The sequence below is a fragment of the Phocoena sinus genome, chromosome 11 (assembly GCF_008692025.1).
Source record: "Phocoena sinus isolate mPhoSin1 chromosome 11, mPhoSin1.pri, whole genome shotgun sequence".
In the NCBI taxonomy this organism is placed as follows: domain Eukaryota; kingdom Metazoa; phylum Chordata; class Mammalia; order Artiodactyla; family Phocoenidae; genus Phocoena; species Phocoena sinus.
Window position 1 is genome coordinate 79,006,644 of NC_045773.1, and position 22,291 is coordinate 79,028,934.

At 49.1% G+C, this 22,291-nt stretch overlaps 1 protein-coding gene across 7 annotated transcripts in view; it reads right to left on the reverse strand.

The window, feature by feature from the left end:
* Positions 1–22,291, reverse strand: part of TRAM2 (translocation associated membrane protein 2) — a 74,801-nt gene that overhangs the window by 31,080 nt on the left and 21,430 nt on the right. For 3 of the 7 annotated variants that reach the window (XM_032647496.1, XM_032647494.1, XM_032647495.1), the window contains exon 2: positions 5,149–5,212. In XM_032647496.1, the coding sequence (XP_032503387.1) occupies positions 5,149–5,212 (64 nt within the window). Of the gene's footprint in view, positions 1–4,848; positions 5,051–5,148; positions 5,213–15,803; positions 16,164–16,514; positions 16,790–20,960; positions 21,152–22,291 lie in introns of those variants that run through there. The other 4 variants (XM_032647497.1, XM_032647500.1, XM_032647499.1 and 1 more) reach the window with 4 other exon arrangements.

A 22,291-nucleotide genomic window follows, 5' to 3' on the forward strand; every position in this document is an offset into this window, starting at 1 on the left:
CTCAGCTGGAAACCAAATCCACCCAGTGACGGCACCCCCTCCCCCGCTCCTAGACGCAAGTTATAGCAAAACCAAAACTGGACGAGAACAGAAAGATGCAAATGAGTTACTGGATTTACGGGGTTTCCCTCTCTTACCTTTGGGGTTGGAAGCACAGGGTCATCCGCAAGTCTACTTAGAGCTTTTCACCCAGGGCAGCAGCACTTCAAATACCTGGGGATCTCGTTACCATGAAGGTTCCGGTGCAGAAGGTCTGAGGTGGGGCCTGGAGTGTTTCTAACAAGTTCCCAGGTGATGCTGGTCTGTGGACAACCTGAGTAGCAAGTGCCTCCTGGATTCCTGTCTTAAGGAATCGCTGGGGTTGACACAGCGACCTTCACCCTCGATTTGACAGGTGGGGATGGAGACCCAGACGCTACATAGTTTGCCCAAGACAATTCAGCAAACTAGTGGCACAACTCAAAAGAACCTGGTACATTTTAGCCTGTCTGGGGTCACCTGTTCTACATCAGAAGGGGAGCCAGCAGGCCATTAGTCTGTCTGTGGGAAGACTCAAGCCTCTATTCTTTGCTGACCTTTTACAGTCTATATACTTCTGGCCGTAACAGCAGATACTCTGTGGTATTTGAATCAGAAAGACTTGGAGTGTCTAATGGCAAGACCAGACACATGACATTTTATTCCTTGCCGGAGCTGGGCTGGGTGTATGGTTGCAGATAAAATACAGGACGGTCAGTGAACCTTGAATTCCAGACAAACAGAGAATACTTTTCTAGTATAATTATGCCCCACATATACTTTGAGATATACTTACACTAAAAAAAGTACCTGCTGTTTATCTGAAATGCCAATTTAACAGGTGGTCTTGGATTTTTTATTTGCTAAGTCTGGCAACCCTAACAGATGGGAATGAGAGACAGGATGTGGTGACAAGAACATTTCCTGCTCAGGGACCTTTCCTGGTGGTGCAGTGGTTAAGAATCCGCCTGCCAGTGCAGGGGACACGGGTTCGAGCCCTGGTCCAGGAAGATCCCACATGCCGCGGAGCAACTAAGCCCGTGCACCACAACTACTGAGCCTGTGCTCTAGAGCCCGTGAGCCACAACTACTGGGCCCGCGTGCCACAACTACTGAAGCCCGCGCACCTAGAGCCCGTGCTCCAGAACAAGAGAAGCCACCACAATGAGAAGCCCGCGCACCGCAACAAAGAGTAGCCCCTGCTCGCCGCAGCTAGAGAAAGCCCGCGCACGGCAACGAAGACCCAATGCAGCCAAAAATAAATTAATCAATTAAAATTTATAAATTAAAAAAAAACATTTCCTTTTTCATCGCTGTTGACCTTAAAGAAAACCCCAAGGACGCCGGCACTGCCCCGAGATGCACAACTTCTGACCGCAACAACTGTGCCCATCTCCTCTTTGAGTTCATCTCTCTGAACGGAGCTTAATCTTCTTAACTAGCTATTATAATGTGAGAGAATCATATATTTACAGCTAGTACTATGAGTTGAACCATGTCCCCACAAAACTCCCATGAATTCCTAACCTCCAGCACTTCAGAATGTGAGCTTACTTGGAGTCAGGGTTATTGCAGATGTAAAGAGTTAAGATGAGGCCATAGTAGAGTAGAATGGGTCCTAATCCAATATGACTGGTGTCCCTTTAGAAAGGGGAAACGGGACACAGAGGCTACCATGGACACAGGGTAAAGACTGGTGTTCCGCTGCCACAAGCCAGGGAGCATGGCCCTGCTGACACCTTGATCTTGGATGCGTACAATACGTTACATCTCTGTTGTTTAAGCCACTCACCTTGTGGTATGTTTGTCACCACTGGCCTACAAGCACATGCTGGGAGCCGGGAAGAAGACAGGAGAGAAGGAGAGGGAGGAAAGGAAACAGGTAAAAAACCTCATCAGCATACCCACTGGCTATTTTCTATAGAACTTGAAAACCTCTGCTGAGGGAGGATGAGGGATTTAGAAACAGTAGATCACGCTGTACGAAAACCGTGACTGCTCTCCTAGAATGCACATTTTAAACACTGAGTTGAACGAGTTACAGGCCACTTAAAGAAGAAACCTTAGAAATCAGAATTGACCCTGGTTACACAAATAGGATCCATTCCCAAGCACCTGCGGCCTTAAAGCGATCTGTGGGGTGAGGGCTTTAAATTCGCAACCTCAGCAGGCCTCGGTTATGAACTGCTTCTTTCCCGTGAGAAATCTGCCCTCCTCTGCAACTTATAAACCAAACATCACCACCCTGGGTTTGGTGATCAAGGAGCTCAAAACAAAATTAAACAGGCTACTCTGATGGCACCGTCTCTCTGGATGATTTGCTTGTCCTATTTCAAACAGCCCCTAATGGCAAGATTTAAATAAAAGTCAGGCTATTTAGCAGTGGTCAATCCTCTCTTTCAGTATGGATTTTATGTCCCTTCACCTCTACCCAGGCCTTCTTCTGGCCGGGAGGAGGATTCTAGGGGTAGACTTGCATAGCCCCACCCTAGAAAAACGCCAAACCTTGCAGGCTCCCGTCGCACTGGCCTTCCTTCAGTGACTAGCATACACCAAGCTGTCCGTGCCTCACTTGAAGCCTTTGCACACGCCCATCCCTGTGCCTGGAACGTTCTTTCTTCCGCCCAGACCCCCTCCCTAACCCCCCCACACCACCTGCACAGACGCTCGGTTCAAAAGGCAGTGTCCCAGAAACACCTGGTCATCACCCTTTGATTTTTCCTTATCACACAACCTTGTATATTTCCTTCACTACGCTTATCACGACTATAATTATTTATTGTTTGCTGTGTATTATCTATTCTCTCCCTAATAAACAGTAAGTTCTGCGAGTCGCAGATCAGACATGTTTTATAATTACTTTATAGTCCGGGCCTGACACACAGCAGGCACAGAAATATTTGTCTGGATTAATCAATTAATTAATTAGTTAAAACAAACAAATGGAGGGCATGATAGGAACTTGGGGGGCACTCCTGCTCAGAAGCTTTGGGCGCAGCCCTGGAGCTTCACGTGAAGCCTTTGTTTCACGTTACATGAGAGGGAAGCGTTTAGGATATCACTTGTCTCCCAACTTCTCTGGGAAAGTCTTTTTTCAAACTAAAAAAAAAAAAAAAATCAACCCTCTGGTCATGATCTGGCTTTACAAACAGGCCCTTCCTACAATAAAGGCACGTCCCGCTCACATGTACTTCAACTGCCATGGTCCCCAGGACAACACTTCCTCCTGGTAGCTAACAAAGCAGTGCTGGGCTATGATCTGGCATCCCCTCTAAATCCAGGGACTTCCCTGGCGGTCCAGTGGGTTACGACTCCGCGCTTCTACTGCAGGGGGCATGAGTTCGATCCCTGGTCAGGAAACTAGGATCCCAGGTGCCACGTGGCATGGCCAAAAAATTTTTTTTAATTTTAAAAATGAAAAAAAGGAAATTGACTTTGGGCAGAAATGTAATGAAAATACGAGCACAACCTTTGATAGGTGGCTATCTCTTTATCAATTAATAAACTGGCATTTTGGCATTAAAGAAAGAAGTCTATGCATTTTATATTTACCAAAAAACAGGATTTATGGGTCATAAGAATTAGATGACCGAGGGTATTTTGGCAACACGTATATAAAACCTTTAAAATGTACACACTACTCGACCCAGAAATTCCAGTAATGGGAATTTATCCTAAAAAATAATCATGAATGCAGGAAGTCACAAGAATGTTTACTGTAGCACTATAAAAGCTAGAAATATCCAACAGTATGGGATTGAATAAGTAACTGTAGTAATCCCTATTAATAAATACTCTGTAGCTTTTCAAAATGTCTTATTGAATGGAAGAATACTGAAGGACATGGTAAAAGGGTTCATCATCTGCTAACAGCAAAAAAACTGGTTATGACTCAAGATTCCAAAAGGCTAACTGTAGTTTTTGGGTGATGGGGTCATGTGTGATTTTTATCTTCTCATGTTTAGCTGTATTTTATAAATTTCCTGTGAGAGTCATAAATATACTTTGGAAAATGTTTATTTAAAAATAAACGGCAACCAGTCACAAAAGGACAAATACTATATGATTCCACTTATATGAGGCCCTAGAAGAGTCAAATTTATAGAGACAACGTAGAATGGTAGTTGCCAGTGGGTGGGGGAGGGGAGAGAGGGGGGTTATCGTTTAAGAGGTCGAGTTCAGTTCTGCAAGGTGGAGACAGTTCTAGAGATGGGTGGTGGTGATGGCAGCCCAACGCAGGGAAGGTACTTCAGTGTCACGGAACTGTACACTTAAGAATGACTAAGATAGTAAATGGTACGTGTATTTTACCCCAATTTTTTTTTAAACCAAAAAAACTTAAAGAAAAATTTACATCCATAAATCATAAGTACAGCTGGGTCTAGAGGTGTCCTAGTTATTAGGATTTTTCAAGAGACAGGAGTAGAGAAGGCTGAATTTGACCTTGGACCACACAGCATCAAACAAGACAGTCTGTGTGCCTGCCAGGCTGGCGTGTGCCTGGGGATGAGCTGGTGTTGCCTAGTCTCCCGACTACGGCGCTGGCCATGGCATTTCCTGTCTCTTCCTTCACGAGCGTGGAGTTTTGTCCCTCTCCTGCCAGCATCCCTCGCTCTGATTCTAGATGAAGGGCCAAGTTGGCTGTCCCAGAGGGGTGACTTCCCCCAGAGCCTGGCTACAGGGACTGCAGGGGCAGGAGAGCACAGGAAAGACTCCGGCCACGTCCTGCAGAGACCACAGGTTGAGGGATTTGCCCCCAGCGACCTTCAGTTAGCCGCTGGTGGAGCCAGGCCAGGAAAGGAATCTGACCTCCAAGTCCAGACAACTCGCCTGTCCACTGCAGAATGAAGAGGGGAGGGCTGGATTCAGTGAAGAACATTCCACCTTTATTCACCACGAGGGCACCGGCGATGCCCAGTTCCTGGAGGTGGACCCAAGAACCTCAAGCTTGCAGAGCCTCGGGCTGAGGGCCAGACGTGGCCCGAAGCTGCATCTTCACAGCAACAGGGAGTTGGAAGCTGAGTCTAAATATCTAAAATGATCATATACACATACACAGGAAAAGGAAGTTTTCCAAGAACTGTGGGGTTACCAGGGCCCGGGAAAGATAGAGACCAGTGCTTTTCTTACCTGCTGTAGGCACGCTAACATTATACTGAGGTAAAATAAATAGGAAGGCAGTCTTGGCAGTGACCTGTGAAATAGAGGGGAAAAGTTCCATGTTAGCTTCTTGTCCACATCAAAAGAAACAAGCAAAGCCTGCTACCAGCCCTCGGGCCACGCCTCTCACGTCTCAGACCCACAGGCCTCTCCAATGAAGGGTTTCACCTAGAGCACAAGTTAGCACCATTTGTTTTTTTCCCATTTTCTTGAATGACATCCCTCCCAATACCTGCACTAAAAGCAAAAGAAACAATCCCAAGTCCTGGATGGCATCTAGACTTGCACTCGCTGCAGATGGAACACAACAAGGTGTGCTCGGCCGGCCGAGAGCTCGCCAGCAAAGGGTACAAATCTGCCTGCCATTCATTCAAGTGTTTATCACGTTGGTTCTAAGTCCCCAGCATTGGCGAAGTCAGAAACTAACAGAAGATAAGGTCACAGCCTTCCAGAGATTTCCGGAACTTATTAGGACCTAGCCGAGGTTCCCCAGCACGCTGGCTAACTGCACCATGGGCGGCAGCCCGCAAAGTGTAAACCTGAGCCTCAGAAACAGAGAATTCCGGCTGCTAATTTCACATACGCCCTATTGGGGGGCAGAACATAACACTCCACTCCGTTGGTCTGTTTATTTCGAAAGCTGCCTTTCAAATCTCGGTTGTGCTGTGGAAGAACTGAGGTCGTCGCTTGGTTATTAGTGGCCAGCTCAGTCCTCTTGCAGTTCAGCCTGCAGGGGGGAGACTACAAGGTGCAGGATTCGAAGCTTGGACTCAAGAACCGACTGCCTGGGTTCAGACAGCGCCTCTGCATTTGCCCACCTCGCAACCAGGAGCCGTGATCTTACACCTGGAGCCTCACTTCCCGTGTCTCTAAAGGCGGGATATTTGTGGTACTCCAGCTGGCCTGGGTGGCGATGGCCCAGCCGTTAGCATTGTTTAAAGCTCCCCAGATGTTTCTGACGTGCAGCCGGGGCTGAGAAGCGCCCCCACACGGTTCTGGAGCAGGTGCGGAGGCCAGGTGAGGGGCGGCCAGACCCCAGGTCTTTTCTGGGAGGCCCCTGGGGACACCTCAACCGTAGCGTTACTGGTTCTCCTCTAAACAAAAAGATGTGAAGGGTGCACTGTGGGTGTGGAGGAAACGCACTGGACTGTGGCAGAAGCAGCAGAGAAATGGTTGAATGATGCCTTCCAGCCCCTTCACCAAACGCTGAACCACGCTCAAGGCACAATCTCTCCTTCAGTTTTATTCAGGAAACACACTCGTCTTTTAAGCTGGTGGGCTGAAGCAGACCTCTGTGGGGTTCTGGCTGAACAGTACCCCTTTGCCCCTTCCCAACATACCAGGACTTCCAGAGGAGACACCTCTCCCAGCTGTGTGTTGTGACGGTGTCACTGTGGTGACCACGGCCCTCCCAGGAGGATACAGGGAGCAGACCCTCTCCCCAGCCCATCAGACCCCCTCTCCTGGGCTCTGAATCTTGAGCGGGGATGGAGGAAGAGCTGGTTAGCCCTGAGTGCCTTCCAGACTTTTCTGCTGGGGTTCCCACAGCCTTGCCCTGGAGCACAGACCCCGTCACCTGTATGAACCCCCAGACGGCCTCCTGAAGTTGGCCAGAGTCCATTCCTAAGAGACATCAGAATCCCGTGCGTAGAACACATCCGAACCCCTGGGGGAGCTTCTAGAATCTCGATGCCTGGGCTGCCCCAGCCAATTAACCCTGCCCCTCGGGGGCATCAGGGAGCCGCCAAGCTCCCCAGAGCAGCCCACACGTAGCCCAGCCTGGGAGCCCCTCATGGGAGCCCCACCCTCACCAGCCTCACAAAGCAGGCCTCTCTGGCTAGTCACTGTCTGTGTCCTCCAGAGAATTCATTTCATTTAATCAACTTATGTTTTAGGTCAATTTTTATTTTAACTTCAAGAGAAACATACTTTTTAAAAAGTGAAACAATTCAGAAATACGTAAAGTTAAAAACCAAATATTCACTCTACGGTCTTGGTTTTCCTCTCTCCACATATATGGGGTCAGTTCTCTGAGAGCTTTTCCCATGCATTTCTACACTTGGAATTTATTTCATTTTACTCTGACATTATAACTTGGATTGTGTTTATGCCACTTGACAAGAGCTACAACTTTCTTTTCTAATTTTTTTTTAATTGAAGTATAGTTGATTTACAATGTTGTATTAGTTTCTGGTGTACAGCAAAGTGATTCAGCGATATATATATACATATACACATATATAAACATATACATTCACATATATACTTTTTCAAATTCTTTTCCATTATAGTTTATTACAGGATATTGAATATAGTTACCTGTGCTCTATAGTAGCACCTTGTTGTTTATCTATTTTATACAAAGTAGTTCGTATCAGCTAATCCCAAACTCCTAATATATCCCCTTTGGTAACCATAAATTTGTTTCCTATGTCTGTGAGTCTGTTTCTGTTTTGTAAATAAGTTCACTTGTATATTGTAGATTCCACATATAAGCAATACTATATGGTATTAGTCTTTCTCCTTCTGACTTATTTAGTATAAGGGCTACAACTTATTAAATACTATTTAAATCACTTTCTTAGCTCTGTTAATCTAATGGTTGTTACAGGAACATAAAGACCAAGGCACAAAAATATTCAGAGTACATGAAAGTATTCAGAGTATAGTGACACAGAAAACATGTAGGTCAACCTTTCGTTTACTGATGTCAATGTAGAGATAAGTGGTTATATAATAAAAACTTCCTAAACATACTAGTGCTTTTCATTACTGTTTCCCACAGGGTTACCCCTAATGTTTAACACCGAAAAGCTCGGCCAAATAAAACGGGCTCACGGCGAAAGTGTATACAGATGTGTGGCCTTTTTGTTTTTTTTTTTTTTGCATCCTTTCTTTTTATTGAAAAAGATTTTAGAAGATGGCAGTTAATAAAGGGCACAAAAAAAATCACAGGGATATACTAGTGGCAAACATAGACAAGATAAAACTAAGAATGCCACTGGCTTCTTCAATTGGTTAAAAGCACAAAATGCAACAGGCAGAAAGTCTGTTTTAAACAAATTAAAAAGCTGTGTTTCTAGACCTAGAAAACAAACTTATGGTTACCTAAGGGGAAAGCCAGGGAGAGGGGTATAAATTAGGAGTTTGGGATTAGCAGATACATACTACTATATATAAAACAGATCAACAACAAGGACCTACTGTACAGCACAGGAAATATACTCAATATCTTGTAATAACCTATAATGGAAAAGAATCTGAAAAAGAATAGATATATATGTATAACTGAATCACTTTGCTGTACACCTGAAACACAACATTGTAAATCAACTACACTTCAATTTCAAAAAAAGCTGTGGGCTCCCCTGGTGGCGCAGTGGTTGAGAATCCGCCTGCCAATGCAGGGGACACGGGTTCAAGCCCTAGTCCGGGAAGATCTCACATGCCGCAGAGCAACTAAGCCCATGCGCCACAACTACTGAGCCTGCGCTCTAGAGCCCTCGAGCCACAGCTACTGAAGCCCATGCGCCTAGAGCCCGTGCTCCGCAACAAGAGAAGCCACCACACCACACCGCGCACCACAATGAAGCCCCCGCTCGCCACAACTAGAGAAAAGCCCGTGCGCAGCAACAAAGACCACAATGCAGCTGTGTTGTTGTCTCAATTAGCCCCAAGTCAGATATATAACACCCACAAAAATGGTATGTGAAGTAATGCTGTCCTACACAAGAAGTTGTACCCTGAATTAAGGGAAACAGCTATTGACACAGGAGTTAACACAACAGAGCATCAGCCTGTAACTGCTGGAAGAATAATCCCCCTTTTTTTTAATGAGGACAGCCGTTTGGCATATGGGCTGGACAGATGCCCTTGGCCTGGCCCTGCATATCCAGTCAATTCTTGTTACTCCCAGTCGTTCTGTTCTGGAAGTTACCGTGATCCCAGCGACAAAGGACCCCTGCTCCTAGGGGTTAGGTTCCTAAAGGCCTCTGGTCCATTTCCATCAACCAATCAACATGTAACCTTGGTTTATGTGTGTTCCTGTTGAAAGACGCTGTATGGAACGCAGGCTGTTGAAGTGTGAACACTGAACCTGTGGCTCGCACCTGAAGGAAGCCCTTCTAACACGCTTATGTTCGCCGCCAGGCCCCTCACGGCCTCCCCATGCTCAGGACCCCGAGGCGGTGGCCCAGCACCACGCGTGAGGTCCATTTTATAAGCAGCCAAGTCACTGACAAAAGGCACAAGATGCAAGAACGTGGCACTAAACAGACGGCAAAAAGCCACTTGCGCACAGAAGGAGCTGGACCAGGAAGGCAGAGTGTCGCTGGGTCCCCCTTCATCCGGGGACATCTCGTTGGGTAAGCCACACATCTCACCGCCCTGGGCACGTCCACAGATACCGCAAAACCCGGAGATCAGGTTCTGAGGTCACATATACATGTCAGCGAGCAGCCCCAGTGCACACCCAAGAGGTGCGGGCGAGTGAGGGTCAGCTGCCCTGCGGCAAACTCAAAGGCCAACGAGGGCCGAGGTTTTTTCTTTTTTAACCTTTATTGAGATGTAATTTACACACCATAAAATTCACCCTTGGTAAGTAGACAGCTTTATGGGGTTTGTCTTTCCTCGTTTTTAAACTCTCCCTTCACTGGAATGTAAGTTCTAAGAAAGTGGGGATCTCACTCATCTTGATTAACTTCAACCCACTGCCTGCAACAGTGCCCAGAAACGGCCCGTGCTCGGCAAGCACTTGATAAATGCAGACATGATTAAGCAGGGGAGCCAGTATTGCACTGTCACCTGACCCTCAGCTTGTCCTCTGCCCTCATTCACTCCCCTGTGCATGTCCCCTCTCTCTCCCTGGGGTCCGTCCCAGTGCTGGGCACGTTGTAGGTCTCTCATAAATGCCTATTTGAAGAGCGAATACTGCAAGCAGCTATAATATTTAATAACCGCAGATGAATGCTTAACAAATGCTCTCCGAACATGATTCTAAGAGAATAGGACCTGGGACTCCGATTAAAGCAAAAAGTTTGAGATTCCAGCATTTTTCCATCCCTACGCCCCTCATCGTAGCAGGTGAAACCATTCCAAACCGTGCAACCTTCTTTCAGGCAGCTGTGCTCACTCCCACGTTACACATCTCATTAAGATAATGTCCATTTCCCCGTTTTATCGATGAAGAGGCTAAACCTGGGCACAGAGAGGTCCCCTCCCCAGCAGGACCTCACAACTTTACAAACAGAAAAGACAACATTCAATTTGATTTTTTAAAACTGTGTTCCAAAAACAAATTTCGGAGACACACAATACGGCACATAAAATAGAACGGTGACCTAAAACAGAAGCAGGAGAGGACAACCAAAAATATATATTGAAGGCAAAGGAGCCGGAATGAGGCTGATCCACACAACCTCATTCCAGAAAGTCCAAGTTGTTGGCTAAAGGTCCCCAGAAATTTGGCCCTAAGCTTTCTCGAAGCCATCAGAAGGAGGCAGGAGGGATCAGCTCCTGGATTCACCTCGTCCATTAATAAGAAAACAAGAAAGACTGCCCTAAAAAAGCAACTCTACCTTTCCAGCACAAAAACCATTCTCTGTGCTTTAAAAGGTCCTCTGGCACCCCGAAACTTCACTCCCAACTCTTCCCAACCTCAGACCAGGGACGAAACGGCCAACAAGCCCCCCCTCTGCCAGCGCTGGCTGGGTTTGTGTAACACAGAGGGCTGAGAAACAGGAGCCCGTTAAAAATGTCATTCCAATTATTTCCCATACCTCTAAGGCTATTGATGGAAACATTATTGAGTTTAATAGCATTTTAAATGCCTGGATCAGTGGGTGAAAGGTTAAAAGTGGAAACATGCTAATACACTAATGCAAAGGAAAACACTAAATTACGTAGCAGGGGCCACCACACATGCATGCACACACACATACACGCACGCACACACACATACACGCACGCACACACACACAGAGGAAGCCTCACTGAACTTTTAACTCAAACAGGGCATCAAGCACAAAGCCAGTGACACCGAGCATGCTTGTGTAGCCATAACAAAACCAAAACCGTTCCACATGCCATGTTCTATTAGGGGCACATGAATCTGAGCTCTCAGTTGCTGCTAGACCAAGGATGCCAGTAAACAGCTGCTGCCAGAAGAGCAGAGTGGACTTGGACTCCAGTCCCAGCTCTGCTGGGGCGGCAGCCGGGAGACCTCAGGCAAGGCATTTTACCTCTCTGGACCCCAGTCTTCTCATCCATGAACAACAAAAATAATGGCAGTGAATGTTATCGAGGGTTTACTCAGTGCCACGCACGTTTCTAAGTGCTTTACAGAAATTACTTCTGAGGCGGTTCTCACAACCACCCTAGAGGCAGACACTCGTAACATTCCCATTTTACAGATAAGCATAGACAGGAGCAGGTGGTCAGAACGGATGTCCTTAAAGGTCCTCTCCACCTTCAGCTCCAAAAGGCTATCATTTCCTGGTTCCACTCCCTGTCAATGCCAAAAACACAGCCTCACGCCGACAGCCTGCTGAGAGGTCTTCCCACAAGTTTCAAATATGTTCCTGCTTCTGCAGGTTGTGAAGATGAGGCCCAGGTGTCATCTGTATACAACAGCGAGAAAACAAGGCCTCTCAAGTCAGCCTGCCAGCCCGCAAGCCCCAGATACCGGACACACCTGGGCTTCCCAATACCCCAATCTGCCCTTTTACACTGCAAGCTGATATCTGGGCACCAAAGATAAGAAAGGAAAGATGTCATGAAGGCAGGCTCATGGTTTTCCTGGTAAGCAGTATTTGACCTTTGGTTTGGCTTATTGTTTATTTCTTGGCCACATTCACGCACTGGTCCTTGCAAGGGGCTGCGCTGCGAGACGAGCCACCGAGGACAGGAGAGGGGAGGAGGACCCCTGTTCAAGGCAGCCCTTCCCCACACTGCTCGGCACCATGAACAACGCCTCTCTCACCCCGGGGCTGAAACACAGTCCAAGCGGCTGACCCGGAACCCCTCTGACTGAGAGATGCTCATGGTCTGGTCCTCAGGGGCACAAGTAGAGCCAAGTGACCTGTCCCCCTCTCCCGGCCCAGCCTGCTCTCAGGAAGCCAAACGACCCCCACTCAGAATTTCCCAAAATTGATTTTGCATCTTTCTGCCCAGGCGGTGGATAGAAAAATTTCAGTCGGACAGGAGAACATTTAAAAGTCATGCCTCTCAGGTTTCCCTGGTGGCGCAGTGGTTGGGAGTCCATCTGCTGATGCAGGGGACGCGGGTTCGTGCCCCCATCCGGGAGGATCCCACGTGCCGCGGAGCGGCTGGGCCCGTGAGCCATGGTCGCTGGGCCTGCACGTTGCAACAGGAGAGGCCACAACAGTGAGAGGCCCGCGTACCGTGCAAAAAAAAAAAAGTCACGCCTCTCACAGGTATAGAGAACAAACTAGTGGTTACCAGCAGGGAGAAGGAAGGGGGGAGGGGCAACACAGGAGTAGGGGATTAAGAGGTACAAACTATTATGTATAAAATAAGCTACAAGGATATATTGTACAACATGGGGAATATAGCCAATATTTTATAATAACTATAAATGGAGTATAACCTTTAAAAATTGTGAATCACTATACTGTACACCTGTAACATATAATATTGTACACCAACTATACTTCAATTTTAAAAAACTGCAAAAAAAAAAAAGAAAAAAGTTAAAAAAAAATAAATAAAAGTCATGCCCAATTGACAAGGAAGGGTTTTTTTGACTTGTTTTTTCTTTTTTCTTTTTAATAAAAGAGTCTTTTAGCCCTTCTCTCCTGAAGTATTGGCTTTATGAGTTGGGCTGGTCACCTGCACACACCTTTTTAGGGCCAGTACTTGAGGTATGAGGTTTGCAGCCCCACTGTCACTCAATAAAAGGCAGATACAGCTGAGACAAAGATGCTTTTCATGCTTGCTTTCTGAAATTTTCCGTCTGGATGACCAGGGGCTGGCGGGGAGGGCCGAGTGCCTGCAGCCAGGGGCAGGATGCTGACAGGACCTTCTGGGTGGCTTTTAGCAACGTTTGGAGATTCAGTTTTCTCACTTGAAAAACTGCCTTAATGTAAGAACTAGGCAAAGCTACCCAAACACACGAAACAGATTCTCTACAAGCCTGTGTTCACCAGGCTGAGAAGACTCCCTACTAACGGTCACGACTGCAGTTTTGTATCGGATTAAAAAACGACACTGTATATTTATGAGAAAAACCTGTATCATCGGAGCAGCCGCAATGCAATGATAGTGCCTGCTTTAGGACATTCATTGGTTCCAAGGTCTAAACTTTATTTTGGGATCAAGAGGAATTTAGAAAGGGTCACTTACAGAGTTTTAAAAATCTCTGAAGTTGAGCTTTTAATTTTTTTTTTTTTTTTTTTTTTGGCCTCGCCGTGGGATCTTAGTTCCCCACCAGGGATCGAACCTGGGCCCTCGGCAGTGAAAGCACCGAGTCCTATTGAACTTGACCTACTATGTGCCTTACCGATAGCCTTAGATAAAATACCTACATTCCATGTAATAAATATACTTCTTCTCTGGAGGCCTTAAGATATATACACTCTCGTCTGCTCCCTCAAAGAAGAGCCCTGGGTCAATATTTCAAATACTCTTACTTGATTATATATTTCACCCCCAACCCCAGGAGCTTTCCGCTTGTTTGGGTGGGTCAGCATATACTCATAAACCATTCCTCACAGAAGCTAAAACCTAAATAAAAATAAAGAAGCGCTTGGTCATTAAAATTTTTTAAATAACAACAAAATAAGGAAGTGTTCACACAAAATAACTTTTTAGAATGTCAGTGTTCTTAAAATGTGCTTCTCTTGCACCACATAGCAGAGTTCAGATTCTTTGTGGATATTCCTAAAACACCCACATGGGTCAGGACAAAACATCTTTACCTTTTGGGCAAAAGCCACCTGTTCAGATGCAATATGATCTTTAAAATAAATTAAAAATCAACAAAGAAAAAAGGAAGAGTTTTGGAGTGTAGAATTTCAGGCTCCAAGTGATTTTTGGAGGGTTCCGATTAAGTAACATTTTAGATTTCATTGCAGAAAAGGAACCACGGCACCAATACATCACAGGTTGTCTGAGTTTCAGTTTCTAAAGAAGCTTTAACTCCATCAGCACAAGGAGTGGGGTAATTCTAACCAGCACAGATGTGTCTGCAACGGCCAGGCACTCATCATTGGCAACTGTCAAGGGAGGCTGCCCGGCATGGGGGAAGCGAAAGGATTATCCAGGAGCTCTGAAGAGCCAGGTAGCTGGACCAGGCGGAGCCCAGGTGGATTTGCCTTCATTTGCTTATTTACAATTTAGGAGGAAAAGAGCAGGCAGACAGTGACCGACGGCCACCATATTTAATTATGCTCCACCGTCTGGAAAGTTTCCTACTCAGAACATCAGCACGTCCATCCCCAAGTTCTGACGGAAGAGCCAGGCGTGGGGAGCGGCGCTTGCTAGAAAAACGAACTTGAGACAGCAAAGAAGCGTCTCCAGGGGCCACCAACCAGGCCCATCAGCGGGGCAGAGGCTGATTCCCACGGGAACCCTCGGATTCCTCTCTGGCTTGTGTCGGGCACATGAAGGGAGGGCCCTGACCCAGGCTGTCCACCTCTGCCCACGCTCAAACTGAGCAAACTACGGCAAATAAGCGAGTTTCGACAATACGCCATTCCTCTGGCATTGAGGATGTGTGATCTCTGCCGTCCCGTATCTGCACAGCCCTACCCCACTGAGGGGTGAGGGATTTAGGTGACAGGCCCCAGCAACGGCCTCTGGGGTGCCACCTCATACCAGCCTTACCTTCCACCCTCGCAGGAACCTGAGGCCAGGCCGGGAGCTCTGCTCTGCGCATCCTATTCTGAACTGCCTCTTTCCCGCTCTCGCGGGATGTGCCTTATAACCCCGCCCTGGGCGGGCATCCAGCCTATTTTGCCTGAGTCTACAAAGACCAGTCAAAGACCCCCTGCAGGAGAGCACCTGAGAGAACTTAATGGATGATGATTCGATTCAGGTGAATTAAATCAAGGCCATCAAGGTGAATAAAAAACACCCAGCACTCAAACAGCCCTGTTTGCAGCCAATAATATTCACAAGGGGATGTTCCAAATCGTCTTCGAAGTGGAGAAGGAAAATAACAACATGAAAGGCAAGAGTTCCCAGAAAAATGCGCTACAGATAAACAGAAAGTACAAATCGAACCCCAAAGGCATTGCTTGAGGTAAACACTACCCACACTTTGCGGCAAGAGTCCCTCCATACCCCTCAACTGAATGAATAAAGCCCAGGCAAACGCTGATATCTAGGTTACATGCTGTATTCTAAGATACTTTCTCTCACACTCACACACACACGCACACTCAGATAAAGCTATATATGTTAGTACAAAATCTCATTTTACTAACTGAAAGTGGTATTTTAAATGACAGCTAAAAATGTGTGGTGTTTCTTCTCTGCCCCGGAGGCCAGCCTCCATCACAGCCTCTCAGCACCCCAGGTGGCTGCCTGTGGCCTCACACAGGCGAAGGCAGCCCAGGAAGAAAACCACACCGCAGAGGGAGAGGCTGGACGGAGTCTGAACTCACAGTGGGTCCTCAGAGGTTGACGGGAGGCTGCAGGCACCCTCACCCGACGCTCGGTGTGCAACGCCCCGTCCGCACCTGCTGGTGAAGCCAGGCCTTGGAGCAAGAGTCAGGGGCCAGGTGTGCCCCACTCTATTCCAGGGGGACACAAGAAGGAACAGGAACCACCAGGGCCACCAGTGACCTTAAGCTTTGGCCGAGAAGCACAGATGATCTCCTTGCAAGACAACCACACAGCAAGAGGCAGGAGGGGAGGACGCAGCACACAGGCACACACAAGGGGGCGGGGGACTCCTCCCTGCCGAGGCCTGGGAGGGGGGACAGCTCTTCAGCCACTGCTCTGTACCCACACCCTAAGGTAGGAACCAAGGCCGTGGCCTGCAGAGGGGAACCACCCTGGGTACTGTTTCGCCGCCTCCCTGACTGAGAAAGACCACAGATCTGCCTTCCTAAAATACCACAGGCCCCGCTGCAGTCCTCCATGACTCCGTGGTGCCTACAAAGGAATCAGGACCCCTGCCTGGAACCCAGGACTCCACAGCTACCCAACCTCAGTTTTCTAAGCTTTGCCCCTTCAACTCCCAGACACAGGAATGCCCCCGCCCCAAACACCAACCCAGGCAGGAAAGGCACCACCCAAATTTGGAGCCCAGCCAGACAAATCAGTATGGAAAAGCTCATTTGCAACACAACATCGTCATTATTAGAGGGTACCTTACAGCAGCTCGGGAGGCCAGAGGGGGGTCCCACCTGCCGTGGAGAACTTCAGCCAGGAGGTTCTGACCAATCTGTATCCTAAAGGGATGGACAGGCTGAAAGAAGCCAGGAAGGGGCTGCGTGCAGGCAGGCAGAGAAGTAGAAGAAACAGGACTCCCGGGAGATGGTCTGTGTGAGGAAGGTGATGAGGCGGGAAGGCTGGCAAGAACCAGGTCCTGTGAAGGGCCCTTTATGGCAGGTATAAAAACTGGGCTTTATCCGACTTGCAGGGGGCTTTAAGCAAGGCATAGCACGATGAGGTCTCCACTGCAGAGAGCTCGTGCCGCTCCGGGCGCAGAGGACGGGCTGGGGAAGCGTGGGGGCAGGAAGCCAGTAGGAAGGAAGGATAACACAGGCCTGCATGAAGGTGACGGCCACACACACAGGCAGCGTGGGGTCGTTCTCCGAGGGCTCGATGGCACAGTAAGTTCAGGCGGGGAGTAGCCAGGAGCAGTGCTCTCGTCTTGCTCAGGAAACGGTCGTAGAAACCTATAGCTTCAGTGAGACGTGCTTGGCGTTAGTATGACTATTCCGAACCTTGCGCATGGTGGGATCATCAACTGAGAGGGAAAACAGCTGTGGTCCAGGGCTGGGAGCGGGAGGGGAGGGAGAGAGTGGGCTGAGGAGGACCAGTCAACAGAGGCAGGAGGAAGCAGAAGGGGCCCAGCAGCCAGGGGAGGAGAGCGACGGAAGGAGTCCGGGCTCCGGGGAGGTCCAGTCAGCCTGGCGCTGAGATGCTTGCTGCAGGCGGCAGGGGTCTTAATTTTTTTTTTTTTTCTGATGGATCCAGAGCAGCTGGAACAGCGAAAGCCCAATAAATATTTGTGGAATGAAAGAGTACATGAAGAGTCTATCCGATCTGGGGATGGGAAGGTCATCAGGGACCTTGCTGAATAAATGTTGCAGAGAAGGAGGGGGCAGAAGCTGGTGCACGGGGTGAGTGTGAAGGGGAGAGAGAAGGGGAAATGAGCCTGCACGGCCTGTTCCAGCGGTCGGGAGGCCAGGGAGGGATGCAAGAGCTCAAACCTCCGAACCTCCGTGTGGTGAGGAGAGAGACCGCTGGAGGAAAAGGGACTGGATATGCAGGAAACGGGAGAGCTGCAAGGAATACATCTACTCAAGGGGGCTGTCTTCAGGGAATGAGCTCCAGGACCACAAGAGAGGGATGGCCGAGGGGAACACCGGCCCTGGGCAGCTCCCCCCTCAGGACCCGCTCCCCGAGATCCCTGCCCCCTCTGAAGTTCTGACACTAGTCTAGACCCAGAGAAGAGGCTCCATCAGCACGCCTGAATTGATGTAATTCAGAGGGGGGAAACAGGAAGTCAAAGCGCTGTGGAGGACGTGGTGGGGGAGGCAAAACCAAAACTAACACCCCCTCCCCGGCCGGCGCTACAGGGCTGGGCACCATCTCTGTCTCGTCAATCGCTTCCTCTGCCCCTGTCCGAGCCCATCGCTTCACCTTCAGTCATGGCCCGAGAGGGAGAGGCAGGGCCACCTGGATGGACTCACAGGACGATGGCTGTTCTGCGGGTTCCGGGGGGATCGTGAGGGTGCTGGCCACAGGAGGCCTCCGGCTTCCCATCCCTCCGTCAGCCTTCACCATCTCTAGCCGGGCTGATGGGGTTCAGAATCAGAGCCCTCAGACACGCAGATAAGCATCTGGCCGAGGGCCAGGGTCCTCGTTCTGAGGCCTGCAGTGCCTGTCACTACTGCTACAGAGGGGCCTCCTGGGGCCTTCTCCTGGATCTGCCAATGGTCCCACCGGGGTTTCTAACGGATGTGTCCAAGAAAGCATTAGAAGTGTGCGTGTACGCGCACACGTGTGCACGCAAAGCAGGCTGGTAAGACACTTTCACACCCCAGAAACGTACCTTTGGTTAGAACTGAAAAATTAAAGAATTTTAAAAACTTTTAAAAATGTAAAATCAACCCATCAATCACAGAATATTTACTGAGTGCATGCCCTGGGCAAGGCACAATGCCACTGGAGATGAAAAACATTCTAAGACCCACTTCCTTCCCTCAAAGGCTCAGAGACCAAAATCAGAAGCGAAGCTATCAATCTAGCGCAACTCCTCAATTTCAGAGGTGACAACACTGACCGCCCTTTACTGAACATTTACTGCAAGTCAGGACAGGTTGAGGCATTTTATGTGATTACCTCAACAAGTCTGTAAGGAACAACATTGAATGTGTGAGATCTCATTAAATGTGGGGCCCGTGCTAAACACCAAACAGCTTCACCTCATTTAACCTCCAGCTCTAAGAGAAACTACTACTGCTACTATCACTGCCGCCACTACTACTATTTATCGTGCTCCTACTATGTGCCAGGAATCACTGTAAACACTTAACAGAAACTCTCTCATTTAATCCTCCCAGAAGCCCTGTTATACAGAACAATCAAAGCTCAAAAAGCTTAGGAAGCTTGCCCAAAGGCACACAGCTAATAAGCCCCACAAGTGGGACTGGAACCCAAGATTCACCGGACTGCGACCTGTGGACTCCTAACCACGTGCACCCCTGAACAATGGGCCTGAAAACTAATGATGGAGACTTTGCCGAGTGAAGAATTATTTGTAAGACAACAAGAAAAGATGTCATGAATCAGGACATGAATACACAAAGGACAAGTCGGGGCTCTTTCACTTTCCCAAGGCAGAGACCATGGCTTCATTCATCTTTGCACCCCTAGGGTCCTTGGCACAAAGGAGGGTCTCAGTAAATATCAGTAAGTGCTCTGGGTATGGAGATCTATGGATCTCCTCAGGAAAGACTTCTGGGACGAGGTGAGCTGAGCCAGGAAGATGTACAAGACTGTGGTAGAGGGGAGGGGGGAGGGTGAGAAGAATCACGATTGTGCTGGGAAAGTGCAGGAGGCCTCCACATAGAACCAGCTGGCTTAGTGCATCATGGCGGCTTTGGGGGGCCATCTACTGCATGGGCCAACTTCAGAACAGCTGAGATCCCCTTGTGTTTCAAACAAGCTAGTCTAAACTGGGAAGCGGAAAGGAAATCTGGCCCTCAGACCCCTTGGAGCTTGCATGCATCCATTCATTCTAAAAGCTACCGGGCTCCAAAGTCAACTTTTTGCCTACTGAGTTCATCAATGGGATGCTGTCCATTCCAGCATCCTGGGCATTTCAACATCTTGCTTCCCCAAATAGCCAAGCCCAGATGAAAAAACAACTGCTTCCTTCAATTAGGGAGGCAACACTGTCACATAAAAATTCAAACTCCATTTCCAGCCACAACACTCTACGGGCTGTCCCGCATTTCATAATTTACCAATTAATTTTATCAGTTACCTGACGGTCTAGTGAGTCTGAGCTCCCCCACTTGAAACTGTCAGGGAAGTAATTTCCCAATGGATACAGATATTCCAAGACTAGTGGTAATGGGACACATGATCAGAATCCTATTTATGCTCCCCTGGAACCTCCTCTTGGTCCCAGAGGGCCAGGAGTACAGAGCACTCACTGGCTGAGAAGGAAATGGGTTTAAGTGGTACTTGAGTATTGTCTGAACTGGGGCAAAAGAGGGATGCGGAAGCATTTGACGCGCTGCCACTTTTCAGAAGCCAGGACAATTCTGGTCTCACCAGAGATCAGGGTAATAGGTAGCTTAAAGCAAACACGTTACATGGTTTGCCTTATTGCAATTAGGAAACATCTGCCCCAAAGGGCTGTTGTCAGCGTTTGCAGTATTTCAGGAGCACCGGTCTCGCTTCGCCGCCGCCCCCCCCTCCCCCGTTTCTGACTGCCCGTGGGCATAAAGGAGGCAGGACTCAAACAGGAGATGGAAGAGAATCGGCAACTGCTCCTGGGCTGCACGAGTCTCCATCCTGCCCCAGGGCCCAGAGCAGAGGGCGGATGACCTTTATGGAGTGCAGCAATGGGCTTCCTGGACCCCTGGCTTCGCCTGAATCCACAGGAGGTGAGAGGGCACCAGGAGGGGGTCACTGCCTGGCTCCCTCCCCACTGGGCGATGTGGCAGTGGCTAGATCCAGTACCAAAGGTCCAGCCCCCCTTCTGCAGCCACAGCTCCCGTGGCCATGACCTCTCCCTCTCACTCTCCTTTACATCTCAACAAGTTCTGCATCCACTCCATCCCTGTTCTCTTCAGGTTTAGGGCTATCTTCCACGATTGCAAGCCCTGGGGGTTTACCATCCCTAATCTGTCTTGCTTCATCCCATCCCCACCCTTGTTAAGAATGCCTTCAATAACCTTCAATCACCCCATCTGTTTCCTGTGGGACCCTGATGGAAGCCGATTGGCTCCTCAAATAAAAGGCTTAATACTAGCACCACCTGATAATCATTAACCTCATCAATACAACCTCTGGCAAAAGGGCACTTCAAATCAGCAAAATGCTCTCCCATCCACACATGCTGGGAATATTACCTGGGAAACTAGTGGGAGGCAGGCACAGTCACTCTCTGAGTTCCCAATTACCGACGATGCTGACAACCAAGAGAAACCGCTTTCTTTGTGCAGGAAGCCTTGGGACTGGCTTCTCACAAACTCCCATCAAGACAAGCCCCCGGCTGTGGACCAGCAACCACCCGCCTGCATGTTCAGGGGCCTTTACTGAGGACACCACTGCCCTCAGGCTGCCGGAAGGAATCCCAGGCCACAGATATTTCGACCACAGAGCTTCTAGCCCTGATTTTGGAAAGTCACACCCACTCTGGGGTCTGACTTTACACTGACAAATAAGGTCTCAATAATCCAATCTGCTCCAGTCAGGAAGTAAAAGGCTCTCGGCTTGCATGTGCTCCAAGCGCTGCACGAAAGTGGGTGGAAGGGGTGAGCCGGGGAATCCCCAGCCCAGCACCTCCTCAGACACAGGGGATTCTTTTCCTTTTTACTTTGTGGGGACAGAGTGTGCCTTGAAGGAGGGTGGGGGAGAGGGGAGGGGGAGAGAGGGAGGAGGGAAAGTCTGCAAACAAACTGGCCCTCAGCTCTGGGACGTCCTTCTACCTCTTCCTCCAGCTGAGCACCCTGGGGGCAAGTTGTCTGCCAAGCTTCCCCGTGTAAGCACTCTGGCACCAGCTGGGGTTTGGAATCTGCTGAGTCTCTGCCAGCTGGCGACCTGGAGATGGGCCAGATTAAAGGAATGCGTAATGAGCGAGGTGGTGGGAGACAGGGGCTGTATTTACCCAGAGGGGGTCTGCAGGGGTCACTGGCCAAAGGGGGCTCTGGAAGCGGAAAAATCCGAAGGGAAGAGGAAAGGGGTTCCAAGGTGCCCAAGCGCTGTGCCCCACCTAAACGGCCCAAGACTGTTATGCTCATTTATTTTTTTCCTTCTACAAACTGGCTTCTTTGTCCCCATCTCGGTGCCCCTGGCACCCACCACATCTCCCAAGCCAGTTACACACAGCCCTTTGGAAGTTCCACAGCTGGTTGCTCCAGAAGGCTCAGCGCTATCAGCCAGCTCGACACTCGATCCTCTGCGATCCCCACGTGGGAACGTTAACGCGGAAACCCAAGCCACGTGCTGACAAGCAGGCCCCGGGCCACACTGGGCCCCAGCCCGAGGCCAGGCAGGCAGAGCACAGAGAGTCCGCAGTCTCAGTGGCCAGCCCATCTCCAGCCTTAAAGACAGAGGCTTCAGCCTCCCCCATGCGAAGTCCAGAAGACAAGGATTTGGAGGAGACGGGCCACTGGACGAGACCACAAGCCCACCAGACCCTCACGCCCTTCTGCTGCCCAGGGGGAGCGTGCGGGGGACA